We start from the raw sequence: 19503 nt of genomic DNA on the forward strand, positions 1-19503 counted from the left end.
GCAGGAGTTGCAGGAAAAGAGGGAAGCAATGTCCTAGGATAAGCTTTGCAGCTGTTTGGTAAAGTCATTGAAGCAGACAGAAATACGTGTTAACTGATTAAACAAGATACCTGAGCTGCAGTACTTCACCCTGAATCAGTCAGTCTCTTTTCATTTTGGCCTGTTTTACATGAGGGAAGATGTATGTAAAAGCTGGCATACTAGCAATAGTGACCAGGTAAATGGGAGTTAAGAATCCACCCATACTCTTGAGCACGTAGTCCTTAATAAAACAATAAAACAATCAAAATTAGAAAGAAGAAGCAGGATGCCTCGGTGGCTCAGTCGGTTAAATGTGTGACTTCGGCTCAGGTCATGATCTCACGGTTCGTGAGTTCTAGCCCCACATCAGGTGTCCATACTGACAGCCCAGAGCCTGGAGCCTGCTTCAGATTCTGTGTCTCCCTCTCTCTCTCTGCCCCTCCCCCACTTGCGCTCTATCTCTCGCTCTCAAAAATAAATAAACATTAAAAAAAATTTAAGGGGCACCTGGGTGGCTCAGTTGGTTGAGCGTCTGACTTTGGCTCAGATCATGAACTTACTGTTGGTGAGTTCAGGCCCCACATCGGGATCTGTGCTGACAGCTCAGAGCCTGGAGGTTGATTCACATTCTGTGTTTCTCTCTCTCTCTCTCTCTCTCTCTCTCTCTCTCTCTCTCTCTCTGCCCTTCCCCCATTCATGATCTGTCTCTCTCTGTTAAAAATAAAGATTTAAAAAAATTTTTTTAATTAAAAAAAAAAGAAGCTTCTCTGTTCTCTTAAGGAAATTAAAATACACATAGACTCTGTGAGATGAAGGATCAAAGATGAATTGATAAAACAACAGAACAAGATAAAAAGGAAGTTGAGGAAAGTAAGAAAAAAAGGACACGTAATAATCCCGCAGAACTTGAAATCACATTGGGAACAGCAAGAAACAGAGCAGACACTATGGCAAATAGAGCTACATACGACAGGAAAAGGACAAAGAAGGAATTAGCAGATGGTAGGCAGGAGGACAAATTAACAAAGACTGGGTACAAATCCACCAGGACACAGTCTTAATAACTAAAAAGAATCTTGAAGTAATTGAGGCCTAAATGGCATTTCAAAAAAAAACCCTGAAAGCTAAGATAAAGCCCATAGAACGAATAGATTTCAAGAAAGAAGAAAGAAAACAAAATTACATATATGCTAGGTGAAAAAGGATTTGAGGGGTGCCTGGGTGGCTCAGTCGGTTAAGCCTCCGACTTCAGCTCAGGTCACTATCTCACAGTCCGTGGGTTCGAGCCCCGCGTCGGGCTCTGGGCTGATGGCTCAGAGCCTGGAGCCTGCTTCCGATTCTGTGTCTCCCTCTCTCTCTGACCCTCCCCCTTTCATGCTCTGTCTCTCTCTGTCTCAAAAATAAATAAACTTAAGGAAAAAAAAAGGATTTGAGTTATAAAATGAGAAAAATTATTTTGACCACGGACTTTGATAACAGCAGGTATCAGAGGGAAATGGATATTGTCAATATAAAGAATATTGGGAGATGGGGGGCAGATTTTGGCCAAAGTGAGCATTTGAATTTTGTGTAAGTAATTAGGTAATCAGGTTAACAATCAGGTTAAGGAACAAAAAAGTTCTTATTATCTTGAAAGAAAAGTTATATAATATAAAAATAATGTAATTAGTGAAACAATTACATAAAATGATAATCAACTAGGAAAAGCTCCAGGAATTTCCAAACAAAACCCCAGAGGGTTACGTGTCAGGTCATATTAACGACACTCAATATATTTAAAGTTGACAACTGAAGAAATAGGCTTGGTGTGCCCCTAGATGGCTCAGTCGATTGAGCATCCCGACTCTTGATTTTGGCTTAGGTCATAATCCCAGGTTTGTGGGATTGGGCTCCGCGTTGGGTTCCGTGGTGGCAGTGTGCAGCCCACTTGGGAATTTCTCCCTCTCCCTCTGCACCTCCCCTGCTTGCACACACACACACCTCGCTCTCTTAAAAAGAAAAAAGAAAGAAATTTTTTAAAAATAGGCCTAAGTACAGATTTTAAGTTACGTTTAGTGAAAATAAATTAGATTTCAGTATTTTCTAGATAACCATTACAGAGTCGTTGTAGACCATGTAATCAGTAAAAATAGAAACAAAAAGAAGCCAATTTTTAAAATGTTACATTTCGTATAAAATGGAACTTAAGTAAAAGAAAAAGATTTCTAGGACCACTATGTCCAACAGTATGAATGGATTCTTCACCTTTCCATTCTGCTTACCTGGGCAGTATTTGAAAATTCTCTGAAGGCTCCTACAATGTATCAAAAAGCTTATAGTCTTTCTTTAAGAAATACATTTAAAGCAGGGGCACCTGGGTGGCTTAGTTGGTTAAGCATCCAACTCTTGGTTTTGGCTCAGGTCATGATCTTAGAGTTTGTAAGTTCAAGCCCCATCTTGGGCTCTGTGCTGCAGCATGGAGCCTGCTGGATTCTCTCTCTCCCTCTGTGCCCCTTCCCCCGCTTGCTCACTCTCTCAAAATAAATAAACTTAAATTAAAAAAAAGTAATGCCTAAAGCAAAGAAATTCAAATTTGTTATATGGAATATCTTTAAGAAGTTACTCTAAGTCAGTTACTCTTTAAAAAGCAATCGAGTGATTATAATATTCTTCTAGACACAGGTGCTACAGTAGTAATAAAATAGTACTGATGGGATTTACATCTTGGCAGAGAAAGCATAAATGATTATGGAGTTGGTCATGTGATAAGTGTTGTGCAGGAGTACAGAGTTCCGTGAGGATGTTATACAGGGAACCTTACCTAATTTGGGGGTTTGCAGTGGGGAGAAACTGAGGGTTAAGTTGAGACCTACAGGTAGGAGGAAGTGTTTAGGGTAGTTGAAACACCCTTCAGTAAATAGCCATTTTAATTTAAATGAAATGGAATCCCTGCTTGATTCCTTACTACAAAAAATTTCCTTGTGAATCAACAGTTTTAATGGAAACAGTTTAAGCCGAAATAAGTCATGGATGAATTTTTATAATCTTTAGGTTTAGGGATCTTGCAAAGCTTGATATGAAATCCAGAACCCACAACAAGATTGTATGGTCAGTATGCCTACATAAAAATTAAAAGTGGCAATTAAACACCATTAAACAAGTTGAGGGCAAGTTAGAAACTGGAGGAAGAAGGCAATGCAGGAGACAAAGGGTTGTTTGTTCTTCCTGTTGATACACTGAACTCATAAATTAATGGTAAGATCTTCATAGAAAAATAAAATATGTTCAGCCTCACTGATAAAGAAATGTAAGTTAAGTCTAGATATTTCTTTCCCTATCAGATGGGCCAAGGTTTTAAAGTAGAATTACTTATGTGGAACATCTAACTGTCCCTAGTATAAGGCTGGTTAGGTAAATTATAGTTATAGCTACAGTGGAATATTATGCAACAATGAAAAACAATGTTCATTGACAAAGATGTCTTAACATATTGTTTACTGAAGGTTATAAATCTGGAGTAGATTTTATTTATATGAAATTACAGACACGTGTGTGTATGCAGAGATTGCTGTTTAGAATGATCACCAAAGTGTTAGGAGTTAGTCATTTCATGTAGTCAAGTTTGGATGGCAGAAGTTTGTCTCTTAATGTGAGCATGAATATTTTTTCTGACAATGTGTTTAATTGGTTTACCTGTTCATATTTAGTGTTAGCTTCATATGCTTTCTGCTTTTGAGATAAAACTTGATATCTTAGGTTTTCTCAGAAGTAATTAGTAGGAAAGCATTTTATTTTTTGCTCTATATATTTTGATTAGGTAAATCATCATTAACAGCTTTAACTTTATATGAGTTCCCCTTTTATAATGTATGGACATTTTGATTAATAATTTGATCATTTTAGTGAAACATACTGTAGTCAAAGTATTTATAAAAAGATATTTATTAGTCTAAGGAGAGTGATTTGTTCTCATTTGAGTGATTTCCTGGATTTACTTTCCATAGCAAGTGCTTTGACACAAAGCTTGAACAAGACCTGCATTTAAAAAAATGGAAATCTCTTTTGAGTATCACTTATTTTTTAACTTGAGAGACTCCTGTTTGTATGTAAAGAACACTGTAGTTATTGACACCTAGGCTTTATAAGCTAAAAAGTAATTGACCAGATTTTTCATTAGTTATATTGATTTACAGATTGCAGTTTTTTTGTATCTATTGCTTGTCCCTTTAGAATATTAAGATATTTTGGGAGGCCAGCAACCATGTCTCATCTGGATTAATGGGAAATACTGTGCTAAGTATTTGCCACTGTCTTCTGTGAAGAAATCTGCAGGGGTGCCTGGGTGGCTCAGTCGGTTAAGCGTCCGACTTCGGCTCAGGTCATGATCTCACAGTTCGTGAGTTCGAGCCCCGCGTCGGGCTCTGTGCTGACAGCTCAGAGCCTGGAGCCTGCTTCGGATTCTGTGTCTCCCTCTCTCTCTGCCCCTCCCCTGCTCATGCTCTGTCTCTCTCTGTCTCAAAAATAAATAAACATTAAAAAAAAAAAAAAGAAATCTGCAGTTCACTTGAAGCTCTATAAATCATACTTGGCATTCTGTGCTCTTGATACTAGATGGTGAGCTACTTAGGTATATTTAGAAACCTGTTGAAACCTGTATGAAAGGCTAATATATAGATTATTTGATATAAAAACATTTTAAGGTATAGTTTTTGTTTCCTCCTTCCACCCCTTTGCTAGTTAAAAATTACTTTAAGAGACTAATTAGAAAGCAAATATATTTTGTAGAATGAGACACATGTAAATGATTTGTGGGGTAAGATATGCTTTGCAGATAGTTTACTTGCTAATATATTTAAGTTGGTGTAACTAAAATTATTAATAAAATTACTTGTATAAAATACAACCTAGCCTTTTAAAAATATCACTACTCTTTATAAGGTACCATCAGAGATAGTAACAACTTTCATTCTTAAGTTTTACTTGTAGTACTATTAAAATAGTAATAGCCTAACCTTCCAGGATAATAACAAAGACCAAAACAGCAACAAAAGCTCAAACTGCTTTCATATATGTGTGTGTGTGTATGTGTGTGTGTGTGCATATGAATTTTTTTTTTTTTTTTTTTTTTTTTTGCTACAGTTTGTAGCCATATACCTCATTTCCTCTGAGCAAAAAAAGGTTGTGATTTGGGTTTATTTTAATTCAGTTCATTTCTGTTCCCTATAGAAAATCAGGTTTTTGGAGAGCTCTAACAGTGTGCTATTGCTGGGCTCTCATCCTTTCTGTTTAAATAATGCAGGTACTTTGATGGAAACCTGGAGAAGCTCTTTGCTGAGTGTCATGTAATTAATCCAAGTAAAAAGTCTCGAACACGCCAGATGAATACAAGGTCATCAGCACAGGATATGCCTTGTCAGATCTGCTACTTGAACTACCCTAACTCGGTGAGTATCTGGTAGTTTAAGGCCAGCACTGACTCTTAGTTTCAGAGGGTAAATCAACTTTCATTATTTAAACAAAGGGAGATCTGGGAGCTTGGGATTGTATTGTAGTAAAACAGTAACCTATCAGAATATTAAGGATAAAGGAAAGGAAGAGGAAGAATAGAGCTTGTTCTTTCCCCTTCCTTCCCTGTTTGCTTTTTAAGCAGCAACTTGTCCAGGTTGTCATTACATACCTAAATCTATTCTGAGTTCATTTTACTATCATGGGAGAATTGTTCAATAGGTGGGCAGTGAATAGAATAATTTTTCATCCAAAATAAAACAGATTTAAAACTAACATTTAAAAATATCCAAAACACTTATAAAATATCTTTAATAGCATTTTACTATGGAGCTTTCAGGATTTTTCATAACCAAAGATTTTCACTTATGCAGATCCATTCTAATGGAGATTCTTAAATATAGCAAGTGGTAACAGAGTTGGAGCAGACACTAGGACCAATTAATTGATGTTTCTCTTCAGTAAAGTATCCCTCTTAAAACCTATTGAATTTAGGTGATTTACTTTGGCATGTCTAGTAAAGAATTTTAGGCTTAAACATAATCTTTGTATGAAGTCCTTACTTTATTAGTAACCATAGAAAAATAATATTTGTGGCATAAATGTAGTTAGTCTCTTGGAATTCACCTCTAAGATGTTTTAAGATATCTAAGAAATAATTTAATTCTATAAAAATAACTACCTTATTCAAACTCTTCCTAATAATTACTATATACAAAGTCTTTGTCAACAATATTACATATTTTAACATATTGAAGGTTTTTCATTGTTTTTCTCTGAGATTTCTGTGTATCTCTGTAGAGGCCCATTTGAAGGGAACTAATTTGTGCACATGTACAAGTGCTTACAAAAGAGGTTTTAAAAGAAAGTAATTAAGTGCTCTTAGAGAAATAGAACAGAGAATGGAAATAATTTTGTAGGTAAGGTGTTGAGTTGAATTTCCAAGTTCTCAAGTTAGATCATAGCTCTAATGCTAACTATTTGACTTTACATAGTAAATTATTAAATGTCACTGGGTTGGAGTTCTTTTTATCTTTCAAATGAGTTGGATAAGATATTTTTTCAAGTCTCTACTATTCTGAGGATTGTATAATTTCCTTCTTTACATCACAACCTTAATTTGAGCATTTAAAAAAACAACATTAATATTAAAAATACATTAAATTCATGTTTTGACCATTTTATTATTGGTCTCTAACAGATTCTCTTTACCAGTTGACATTTGTATGATTTATAAAAGTTTCTGTGAAATAATACTGAAACCCAAGGAATTTGTCCCAGATCATTCAGGGTTTCCTTATTTCCTGGCATTTCTCTTCCTGCTCTGCATAACCAGATCTTCTGTAGTTTAAATCTTAAATGTAATTTGAGTACTGAAACTAGCTGCTTACAAATATCCCTTATAACTTTCTCAGTGCCCTTGGTATTGTGTAACTGTCTCAACAAATTAGAATAAAAACCATGACTGGAGATTTGCATAGTAAATTTTGCTTACACTTGTAACTAGAAGGCCTGCTATTTACTTACTCATTTTTTTCAACACACGAGGCACTATTCTAAGTGTTAGAAACACAATGGAGAATCAAGGCATAATGCCTGCCTCATGTAATTTATAGGTTAGCTAGATAGAAAAGTAAAATGACATATTCAGAAAGAATGGTAAGCACTTTAGTAGGACATGATACTGTGGGAACATGTTGGAGAGAGACCCCTAACCCAGTTTTAGATAAGGGAGAATTGCCCTCTGAAATAACCTCTGGAAGTGTGATAGTTAGGTGAGCCATCAAAATGTGGCAATACAGAAACCAAAGGAAGAGAATGTACTTGTAAGAAACATTGCTAAAATCTTCAGAGAAAAGAATTGAAGGGTGACTTTGGAATTAACAACATGAAGTTTACTGATGATACTGGAAAGTTAAATTTAAGTGTTGTGGTAGGATGGAAAACCATACTGCATGACCTGAAGAGTCATTGATTTGAAGGTGGGAAAGGAAGTAGAGGCAATAAATATGAACAAATTGCTCTTTAAAGGAAGTCTGGCTACGGAAGTGATAGGACAAAAAAACAAACCGCAACATGGTTTGGAAAGTAAGTTAAAGATTGTTGTGGAAACTGTGCCAAGCATTATGAAAAATACAGTGTAATAAAACTAGGACTTTTTTTTTTCATAATATTTAGACTAATATATAAAGATAATTTTAACCTTTTCAGTTTTGCAAGTAAATGTCACCTGAGACTCCATTAAAGCTTTAATTGGATGATTTTTTTTTTTTTACCTCTGTTGTACAACTCCCATGTTTCAATTTCCACTGCTGTCTTCAAACACTGATACTTGCCTTTTATTTAGTATATTTCTTCAATACCTTTATCCTTCCAGAAAGCAACTTTAGCTTTATAGTGCCATATGCAAACAAATTTTTTAAACAAATGCTTTGGTTGCGTAGGCTGTAGCACTTTGGAGTAACTATCGTGGGTGATCTCTCCTTTAAAAACGGTTTCCAGAGACTCACAGGCACTTTAAAATTCATAAATTCCCCCATCCCCCAACCCCTTGTGTTGGGGCCAATTCAGGGGTTTCTTAGCCCTAGCAACATTCACTTTATAATAATGTTGCTTTGAATTAGAGCGTAAGATCTATCTTTATTAATTCTCCCACTCTACTAGGAAGTATACTTTGAGCTATGATCTCATTTTTAAGTAAATAATTTGTATATTCTAAGAATCAGATATGTTAAAGGTAATTTTGAAGATTATAAGGATAGTCCACTCTCTCATCCCTTACCCCCTCACTCTGAATCTTTGTGCTGGGAACACTGAAAACATCTGATCTAAGTCCAACCCTGTATTCGTTTTTAACTGATTCCATTTTATAGATGAGGGAACTGATGCCCTGATTATTCAGTTTTTGTAAACATAATGGCTTTAACTTTAGAGATTATTTGTCCAACTTCTGATGAAGGAAAGATAATTCTTAATGTACTTACTGCTGTTTGACATTAGTTGCCAAGTATGCAAAATGGCAGGGATAAATAAACCCTTTAAGAGTGTTTAATCTTTCAGTTCTTTTTTAAGGGACCATTAATTTGTTTTACATAATATTTCATGTGTATTTAGTGTATTCTGAGTCAGATTTATTTATGATATACACAGGGATAAGTTTGATAAGATCCCTTGAGTCAGGGAAAGGTTGAGGGACCCAAGTAGATAATAAGCACGAGATAGTAAAGGAATAGAGATACGTGAAAGTAGGAGGAGGGAAAGGGAAATGCAACAGAATGATGATACTCAGATATATCCATAATGATGACACTGCTCTTGAGCACAATAAATGCGTTTATACCACAGGTTAGTTTTTGTTTTATCTTTAGACGTGTGTGTGATTTATTTTCTAATTTATCTTGTTTAGCATTGTTTAGCATCTAACTAAAATGTTTAGTATCTAATAAAAAAATATATTGAAAAGAAGCCTTTAAAGAATAAAAAGCTTTCTTTATATCTTATAATGATCCCTGGTCCAGAAGTTTCAAAGGTAGAGATGTTACTTGCAGTGATCACTTAGTAACCATTGTGACCTTCAGTCTCTCATTCTCAAGGATTCTTATTTGAAAAAAGAAAACATATGAGGATGCATATGTGTTTTTAAGTTACGAATATAACATTTTAGAATTGTTGATCTTTTACTCTGCTATATTTGTCCTTTATAGAATGCTCCTTCTCATTGTAGCCTTGAAAATCATATGCTCTCCATTAGTGATCAGGCAACAAATTAGTGCCAGATCTCCTTTAGCAGTGGGGAGTAATGAGAATAGATTCTTTTGTTTGTTTCCAGATTTTTTTTTTTAATGTATGAGAATACTGATTTCCAAAATATTTACCTTCACTTCCTCTGTGAATGAGTCAGAATAATTGTCAGTCAGAATAGCACTGTATTTTAAACTGGGTAAATATTTTCTGTCTTTTAGGACACTGATAGATTTTTTCCCCCCATGCCTGCTTCTGGGCATTCTTTATATAGTTGATATGCCGTAGTGTAGAATTTTGCATCCTGACTATTGGTATCTTATGTCATAAGCAACATCAGAAATTTCATGAGCACTTTTCAAATAACAGCTAATTAGAAAATGGAATGGAATTCAAAATATTATGTGAGCCACAAAAAGAATAAAAGAACTAGAAGTAAACTTGGCAAGAAATGTGAAAGCTCTATTATTAAGAAAACTTGAAATACTAACAGAGATAAAAAGATGACTTGAGTGTCTGGAAAAATAGAATAATAGTAAAATATTGAGAAAAAAATAACAACTAGATTGATGGGGAACAGGGAGGAGCTAGTCCTGCCTAATATAAGAATAGTCAGTGCAGTGGAACAAGATAGAGTCAAATATGTGTGAGAATTTGGTGTATTATAAAAGGGGGCATTTCAAATCAGGTGGGTTCAGAAAATGGCATTGGAACAACTTGGTTGGTATCTGGAGTAGAATCTTAAATTTCTTCCTAACTCCTTATATTAAAGTTAATTGATTTAGAAGCCAGAAATTGTAAAAGTAATACACTTTGCTACATATCAATAAGTAGAGAGCTTCTGCATGACAACAAAACGGGAACATTCAGATTCGAAACTGAAAAATATTTGCCACACGTATAAATGGTCAATTTTCTAAGTAGGTGAAAATCCCCACTAAATCATTAAGGGGGGGGGGGAACCCAGTGGAAAAATGGGAAAAATTGGTGAAGAGAGTGCACAGAAAAAGAAATGTAGAGCCTTAAATCTTTTTTCAAATGCTTAAACTTCACTCATAATAAAATAAAATCAAAATTGATGAAGATAATTCATTTTCACCTGTCAGATTTGCAGAGATCAGGGAATTTGATACTATGTTGACATGGGTATTGTAAACCAGGTTCTCTTGAACAGTATAAATTGCTACAACCTCTTTGAATGAAGTGTGGTAATAATCTATTAAAGTGTAAATGTGTACCTTTTATAATGTCACTTGTAAAAATTTGTCCCAAGGTGAATTTGCATGATCACAATGATGTGTGTGTGTGTGTGTGTGTATGTATGTATGTATGTATGTATACGTATGTGTGTATGTATGTATGTATGTATATATATATATATAGCCAATGCAGTAGCATGGCGGCAAAAAAAAAGAAGGTCTAAATGTCCTTTAATTGTGGACTGTTTAAATAAATTATGGTACCTTCATACAGAATGTAGAAAGAGGTGGACCCACGTGTACTAATGTAGAACCACATAAGAAACCTATTAAATAATAATAAACCAAGATGCAGAAGAGAGTGTGTGTTACTCTTTGTGTGTGTGTGTATACCTGTGTACATTAGGACATCTCTGAAAGAATATGTAAAATAATGGTAATAGTCATTACTTTTAGGTAGAGAAGTAGAGGAAAAGTATAAGAATAAAGGAGACTTAAAAAAAAAAGAATAAAGGAGACTTATTTTCAACATAAATTCATACTGTTAAATAATTGTTTTTGACCTTGAGCCTATATTACCTATTCACTTAAAAATAATTTCAAGTAAATATTATAACATATTCTTAGTGACCATTTGTCTTTTTACAATACTGTCCTCAAGACACTTACTAAAGTACTTGCTTAATATTCCATTATAGAAAATAATATACTTCTTATAACCATCCCTCAAATTAATAGTATTTCAACTCATGTAAGTAATACAAGATTAGACCAAAATGTTACTATTATTCTTAGCTATCTGAATAATCTTTCTGGTTTCCATAAGACTTTGATTATCTTGGTAAGCAACATACCATGCAACTCTATGAAGTCCTATATTTGTGTGAAATTTTTGGTAACAGTTTTGAGATAATAACTCACATACGATACAGTTCACTTACTTAAAGTGATTGTTAGGGGTGCCTGGGTGGCTCAGGTCATGATTTTGCAGTAGACGACTTCAAGCCCCGCATCAGGCTCTGTGCTGACAGCTCAGAGCCTGGAGCCTGCTTTGGATTCTGTGTCTCCCTCTCTCTCTGCCCCTCCCCACTCATGCTCTGTCTCTCTCTGTCTCAAAAATAAATAAATAGTAAAGAAAAAAAAATTTTTAAGTGCTTCTTAGTATAGTTGCAGAGTTGTTGCAGTCACTATCACAGTAAACTTTAGAATATTTTCATCACCCTGAAAAGAAATCTCATATCCTTTTACAGTCACTTCCCTCCCTGCCGCCTGCCACCCAACCCTTGGCAACCACTAATCTACTCTGTGAATTTGCCTATTCTGGACCTTTTGTATACATGCGAATCAAACAGTATGTGGTCTTTAGTGGCTAGCTTCTTTTTATTCAGCATAATGTTTTCAGTCTCATGTGCATTATACTATTTATCAGCACTTCAGTCCTTTTTATGCTTGGATAATATTCTTTCAAATGGATATTCCACATTTTGTTTATCCATTCGGCAATTGATGGACATTAGGGTTGTGTCAACTTGGGGCTACTGTGAAAATCCTGCTCTGAATATTTGTATACAAGTTTTGTGTGGAGCTATGTTTTCAGTTCTTCTGGCTATATACCTAGGGGTGGAATTGCTGGGTCATGAGTAACTCTGTGTTTAATTATTTGAGAAACTGCCACAGTGTTTTCCAAAGTTCCTGCACCATTTTACATTCTCACCAGCAGTGTATGAAGATTCTGATTTCTCCACATCCTTGCCAACACTTGTTATTATGTGTCTTCTTGAATACAGCTGTTTTAGTGGGTGTTAAGTAGTGTCTGATGGCTGTGGATTTTGAGCATGTTTTCATATGCTTATTGGTACATGATATATTCTTATATTTAGTACAAACTTGTCTGCCTTTCCTAAAAATTACAATTATCGACTATAGATGCATTTCTCATTAATTATTTTGTGTTAAATGTATTTGCGTGTCTAGATTTTACCACCAAGTTTATTTTAGGAGTCCATCTAGTCTTGTCAAATGGAAAATTTTAGCCAGTATGAAAAATGTGACCTAATAGAGCCTTATTGGGTCACTATGTATAGTGATTTTTCTGGCAATATCTTTTAAAAGTGAATGTATTATTTTTGTTGCAGTATTTCACTGGCCTTGAATGTGGACATAAGTTTTGTATGCAGTGCTGGAGCGAATATTTAACTACCAAAATAATGGAGGAAGGCATGGGACAGGTAAAGATGTCAATTTGATTTTCATTTTTTGTTGAATTTTCTACAGTGTTTAGACTCTTGCACAGATATGAACAGGTGAAGCATTCTGGATTATGAATTGCATGAGGAACTACTTTCTATATTGAGATAAAAGATAATTGAGGCTTTTTTTTCCTATTTATAATGTGGCAATCCATTTAAAGGTACAGTCCAGGTATGTTTTCTCCACGGCATTAATATGTGTATATGTCAGGCTGAACTTGTTGAGCAATTTTGTCAGGTCTCTTGCTTGTGCCTTTCAAGTTTTATATTGAAAAACCAATTATTCAAGTCAGCAGTTCCAGTTACATTATGGTGATAAATACACACATACATTTCCTTTAATGGAAAGGGAACAATTAAGATCCTATAAATGTTAAGGTATTCTCAACCTAGTGCCTGGCGATGGTAAGCATTCAGTAAATATTTTTGTTGAATGAAGACATAGTTTAAATTTCAATCTTTTTCAGACTATTTCGTGCCCTGCTCATGGTTGTGATATCTTAGTGGATGACAACACAGTTATGTAAGTATTTCTGATAGATATTGCATGTTGAATATTGGTTAGTTGGTTAAACCAAATCATTTTTTTGCTCAAACATCAAAGGAGGTGAAATTTTTAGTCTGAAGAGACTTTCTAATCCACATTCCTTCGTAGTAGAAAAGCTAATTTCTAACTTGGGTAAATGCCCAGACACTATTCTTGTAAATATATGGCAAAATACTAGGCAATATGTGATAGCTGCATTTCAGTAAACCTTGGAGTTGGAAAATAGGATATGTCCATTGAGGTCCTCTGCCAAGATGGAGGTAACAGGGAAGGGGATTTGTTGCAATATAGTATTTGTGCAGGTTAAAGAGGAACAGGAGTGGACACACTTTAATGTTGGTATGACACTTATTAAAAGAGAAAAGGAAGAAGGATTTGGTAGGAAGAGACTCAGACTGTGGGGCAGGTGTGAGAGTCTGTAGCAGCCCTGTGGGGAATTCTACCACATAGATTGCCCATACATGAACACTTCAGGAAGCAGAAATGGCTGAGCCCCGGTCCCCTTCCAGGCTCTGTCATTCACTGGGAGCTACCCAGGGAGAATGTGGCCTCATTTGGAACACTGCTCCCAAAGGTGCTGCATTTGGAGGTTGTTGGCTAACTCTTCTTGTGAAAGGTTCTCTTTTTGAAGGGAGAAATACACTTAAAGAAACAAGTATAGTTTTTAGTCCTGAACCTGAGGTAGAATCCTGAGTCTGTGTTATTACATAGCCTGAGGCTACTTAATTGACTTCACTTTAGGAAGATAAGCAGATTGAGGGCCTGAACTGTCTTGCAAAAAATTGTGTAGTTAGTAATGGATAATTGCCTATGTAGAAAGGTAGGTTTGTGTTTAAATTTTGGGATTTGAAGGTAATAAAAGTAAAAGCAGCCATGGACTTTAATGAGCAAATTTCTCAACCTGTCTAATAAAGCCTTAAATTGACTTAGCCAGCAGTTTATAAAGCTCACTGGTTCTACTTTATTAACCTCAACCTACTTTGGTTTACTAAAACATATGTACTGTTGCTTGTTGTCAGCTCTGTGTTAATACTGCCTCTATCTTGAATTGAATTTTTACTTTACTGTTTTAAGCTAGCAAAAATCAGTTATATATCATCTTGAGGTATCACCATCCTTCCAGTTGTCTTTATCTTGTCCCCTGATACTTTCTGATTTGTAATTTTTCATCAATACATCAGCTTCAGCAATACATTTCATCAGTATAGGGCACTGTATCTCTTATCTCTTCCACAAACATTTACTGGGAGCATTAAGATACATTTCCTTCCCGGATCACCTGGGTGGCTTAGTTGGTTAAGCGTCCATCTGACTCTTGGTTTTTGGCTCAGATCATGATCTCATGGTTGTGAGATCGAGCCCCACATCAGACCCCTGTGCATGGAGCCTGCTTGGGATTGTCTCTCTCTCTGCCTCTCCCCTGCTCACTTGCTCCCTGTCTCAAATAAATAACTTAAAACATTTTTTTTAGGTGCATTTCCTTTGCCCAGTAGGATCATAGTGATAAAATGCAGAGTTTAAGTTTTATATATAAAGGCATGTAGAAAGTACAGTTAGAAGCAAATTATTCCACCTGAAGAGATTAGGAAGACTTAAGAAGTAATATAAATGGGGTAAAAATGTGGATGAGGGAGTGGAGGGTGATGGGGGTTAAAGAAAAAATACCAGTATTTTAAAAAATAGTTCATGGAGGAGAGGGAAGATGGTGGCGTAGGAGGACGCTGGGCTCACCGCGCGTCCTGCTGATCACTTAGATTCCACCTACACCTGCCTAAATAACCCAGAAAACCGCCAGAGGATTAGCAGAACGGAGTCGCCGGAGCCAAGCGCAGACGAGAGGCCCACGGAAGAGGGTAGGAAGGGCGGCGAGGCGGTGCGCGCTCCACGGACTGGCGGGAGGGAGCCGGGGCGGAGGGGCGGCTCGCCGGCCAAGCAGAGCCCCCGAGTCTGGCTTGCAAAAAGCGGAGGGGCCTGACAGACTGTGTTCCGACAGCAAGCGCGACTTAGCGTCTGGGAGGTCATAAGTTAACAGCTCTGCTCAGAAAGCGGGAAGGCTGGAGGACAAAGGGAAGGAGAGCTGCTGAGCCCCCGGACGACAGAGCTCAGTTTGGTGGGGAACAAAGGCGCTCGCCAGCGCCATCTCCCCCGCCCATCCCCCAGCCAAAATCCCAAAGAGAACCAGTTCCTGCAAGGGAACTTGCTCGCTCCGCGCAAACACCCAACTCTGCGCTTCTGCGGAGCCAAACCTCCGGCAGCGGATCTGACTCCCTCCTGCTGCCACAGGGCCCCTCCTGAAGTGGATCACCTAAGGAGAAGCAAGCTAAGCCTGCTCCTCCTGCCCCTGTGCACCTTGCCTACCCACCCCAGCTAAGACGCCAGATCCCCAGCATCACAAGCCTGGCAGTGTGCAAGTAGCCCAGACAGGCCACCCCACCCCACAGTGAATCCCGCCCCTAGGAGAGGGGAAGAGAAGGCACACACCAGTCTGACTGTGGACACAGCGGTGGGCTGGGGGCAGACATCAGGTCTGACTGCGGCTCCGCCCACCAACTCCAGTTATACACCACAGCACAGGGGAAGTGCCCTGCAGGTCCTCACCACACCGGGGACTATCCAAAATGACCAAGCGGAAGAATTTCCCTCAGAAGAATCTCCAGGAAATAACAACAGCTAATGGGCTGATCAAAAAGGATTTAAATAATATAACAGAAAGTGAATTTAGAATAATAGTCATAAAATTAATCGCTGGGCTTGAAAACAGTATAGCTGACAGCAGACAATCTCTTGCTACAGAGATCAAGGGACTAAGGAACAGTCACGAGGAGCTGAAAAACGCTTTAAACGAAATGCATAACAAAATGGAAACCACCACGGCTCGGATTGAAGAGGCAGAGGAGAGAATAGGTGAACTAGAAGATAAAGTTATGGAAAAAGAGGAAGCTGAGAAAAAGAGAGATAAAAAAATCCAGGAGTATGAGGGGAAAATTAGAGAACTAAGTGATACACTAAAAAGAAATAATATACGCATAATTGGTATCCCAGAGGAGGAAGAGAGAGGGAAAGGTGCTGAAGAGGTACTTGAAGAAATAATAGCTGAGAACTTCCCTGAACTGGGGAAGGAAAAAGGCATTGAAATCCAAGAGGCACAGAGAACTCCCTTCAGACGTAACTTGAATCGATCTTCTGCATGACATATCATAGTGAAACTGGCAAAATACAAGGATAAAGAGAAAATTCTGAAAGCAGCAAGGGGTAAACGTGCCCTCACATATAAAGGGAGACCTATAAGACTCGTGACTGATCTCTCTTTTGAAACTTGGCAGGCCAGAAAGAATTGGCACGAGATTTTCAGTGTGCTAGACAGAAAAAATATGCAGCCGAGAATCCTTTATCCAGCAAGTCTGTCATTTAGAATAGAAGGAGAGATAAAGGTCTTCCCAAACAAACAAAAACTGAAGGAATTTGTCACCACTAAACCAGCCCTACAAGAGATCCTAAGGGGGACCCTGTGAGACAAAGTACCAGAGACATCACTACAAGCATAAAACATACAGACATCACAATGACTCTAAACCCATATCTTTCTATAATAACACTGAATGTATATGGAGTAAATGCACCAACCAAAAGACATAGGGAATCAGAATGGATAAAAAAACAAGACCCATCTATTTGCTGTCTACAAGAGACTCATTTTAGACCTGAGGACACCTTTAGATTGAGAGTGAGGGGATGGAGAACTATTTATCATGCTACTGGAAGCCAAAAGAAAGCTGGAGTAGCCATACTTATATCAGACAAACTCGACTTTAAATTAAAGGCTGTAACAAGAGATGAAGAAGGACATTATATAATAGTGACAGGGTCTATCCATCAGGAAGAGCTAACAATTATAAATGTCTATGTGCCAAATACCGGAGCGCCCAAATATATAAAACAATTACTCATAAACATAAGCAACCTTATTGATAAGAATGTGGTAATTGCAGGGGACTTTAACACCCCACTTACAGAAATGGATAGATCATCTAGACACACGGTCAATAAAGAAACAAGGGCCCTGAATGAGACATTGGATCAGATGGACTTGACAGATATATTTAGAACTCTGCATCCCAAAGCAACAGAATATACTTTCTTCTCGAGTGCACATGGAACATTCTCCAAGATAGATCATATACTGGGTCACAAAACAGCCCTTCATAAGTTTACAAAAATTGAAATCATACCATGCATACTTTCAGACCACAATGCTATGAAGCTTGAAATCAACCACAGAAAAAAAGTCTGGAAAACCTCCAAAAGCATGGAGGTTAAAGAACACCCTACTAACGAATGAGTGGGTCAACCAGGCAATTAGAGAAGAAATTAAAAAATATATGGAAACAAACAAAAATGAAAATACAACAATCCAAATGCTTTGGGATGCAGCGAAAGCAGTCCTGAGAGGAAACTACATTGCAATCCAGGCCTATCTCAAGAAACAAGAAAAATCCCAAATACAAAATCTAACAGCACACCTAAAGGAAATAGAAGCAGAACAGCAAAGGCAGCCTAAACCCAGCAGAAGAAGAGAAATAATAAAGATCAGAGCAGAAATAAACAATATAGAATCTAAAAAAACTGTAGAGCAGATCAACGAAACCAAGAGTTGGTTTTTTGAAAAAATAAACAAAATTGACAAACCTCTAGCCAGGTTTCTCAAAAAGAAAAGGGAAATGACCCAAATAGATAAAATCATGAATGAAAATGGAATTATTACAACCAATCCCTCAGAGATACAAACAATTATCAGGGAACACTATGAAAAATTATATGGCAACCAATTGGACAACCTGGAAGAAATGGACAAATTCCTGAACACCCACACTCTTCCAAAACTCAATCAGGAGGAAATAGAAAGCTTGAACAGACCCATCACCAGCGAAGAAATTGAATCGGTTATCAAAAATCTCCCAACAAATAAGAGTCCAGGACCAGATGGCTTCCCAGGGGAGTTCTACCAGACGTTTAAAGCAGAGATAATACCTATCCTTCTCAAGCTATTCCAAGAAATAGAAAGGGAAGGAAAACTTCCAGACTCATTCTATGAAGCCAGTATTACTTTGATTCCTAAACCAGACAGAGACCCAGTAAAAAAAGAACTACAGGCCAATATCCCTGATGAATATGGATGCAAAAATTCTCAATAAGATACTAGCAAATCTAATTCAACGGCATATAAAAAGAATTATTCACCATGATCAAGTGGGATTCATTCCTGGGATGCAGGGCTGGTTCAGCATTCGCAAATCAATCAACGTGATACATCACATTAACAAAAAAAAAGAGAAAAACCATATGATCCTGTCAATCGATGCAGAAAAGGCCTTTGACAAAATCCAGCACCCTTTCTTAATAAAAACCCTTGAGAAAGTCGGGATAGAAGGAACATACTTAAAGATCATCAAAGCCATTTATGAAAAGCCCACAGCTAACATCATCCTCAACGGGGAAAAACTGAGAGCTTTTTCCCTGAGATCAGGAACACGACAGGGATGCCCACTCTCACCGCTGTTGTTTAACATAGTGCTGGAAGTTCTAGCATCAGCAATCAGACAACAAAAGGAAATCAAAGGCATCAAAATTGGCAAAGATGAAGTCAAGCTTTCGCTTTTTGCAGATGACATGATATTATACATGGAAAATCCGACCGACTCCACCAAAAGTCTGCTAGAACTGATACATGAATTCAGCAAAGTTGCAGGATACAAAATCAATGTACAGAAATCAGTTGCATTCTTATACACTAACAATGAAGCAACAGAAAGACAAAGAAACTGATCCCATTCACAATTGCACCAAGAAGCATAAAATACCTAGGAATAAATCTAACCAAAGATGTAAAGGATCTGTATGCTGAAAACTATAGAAAGCTTATGAAGGTAATTGAAGAAGATTTAAAGAAATGGAAAGACATTCCCTGCTCATGGATTGGAAGAATAAATATTGTCAAAATGTCAATACTACCCAAAGCTATCTACACATTCAATGCAATCCCAATCAAAATTGCACCAGCATTCTTCTCGAAACTAGAACAAGCAATCCTAAAATTCATATGGAACCACAAAAGGCCCCGAATAGCCAAAGTAATTTTGAAGAAGAAGACCAAAGCAGGAGGCATCACAATCCCAGACTTTAGCCTCTACTACAAAGCTGTCATCATCAAGACAGCATGGTATTGGCACAAAAACAGACACATAGACCAATGGAATAGAATAGA

At 37.1% G+C, this 19503-nt stretch overlaps 1 protein-coding gene across 1 annotated transcript in view; it reads left to right on the forward strand.

Moving 5' to 3' along the window:
* Positions 1-19503, forward strand: part of ARIH1 (ariadne RBR E3 ubiquitin protein ligase 1) — a 140377-nt gene that overhangs the window by 70203 nt on the left and 50671 nt on the right. The window contains exons 3-5 of the mRNA XM_040493195.1: positions 5300-5444; positions 12581-12673; positions 13162-13217. Coding sequence (XP_040349129.1) covers positions 5300-5444; positions 12581-12673; positions 13162-13217 — 294 coding nt within the window. The remainder of the gene's footprint in view (positions 1-5299; positions 5445-12580; positions 12674-13161; positions 13218-19503) is intronic.

Source organism: Herpailurus yagouaroundi, unplaced genomic scaffold, assembly GCF_014898765.1.
Source record: "Herpailurus yagouaroundi ecotype Mexico unplaced genomic scaffold, PumYag 184, whole genome shotgun sequence".
NCBI classification, from domain to species: domain Eukaryota; kingdom Metazoa; phylum Chordata; class Mammalia; order Carnivora; family Felidae; genus Herpailurus; species Herpailurus yagouaroundi.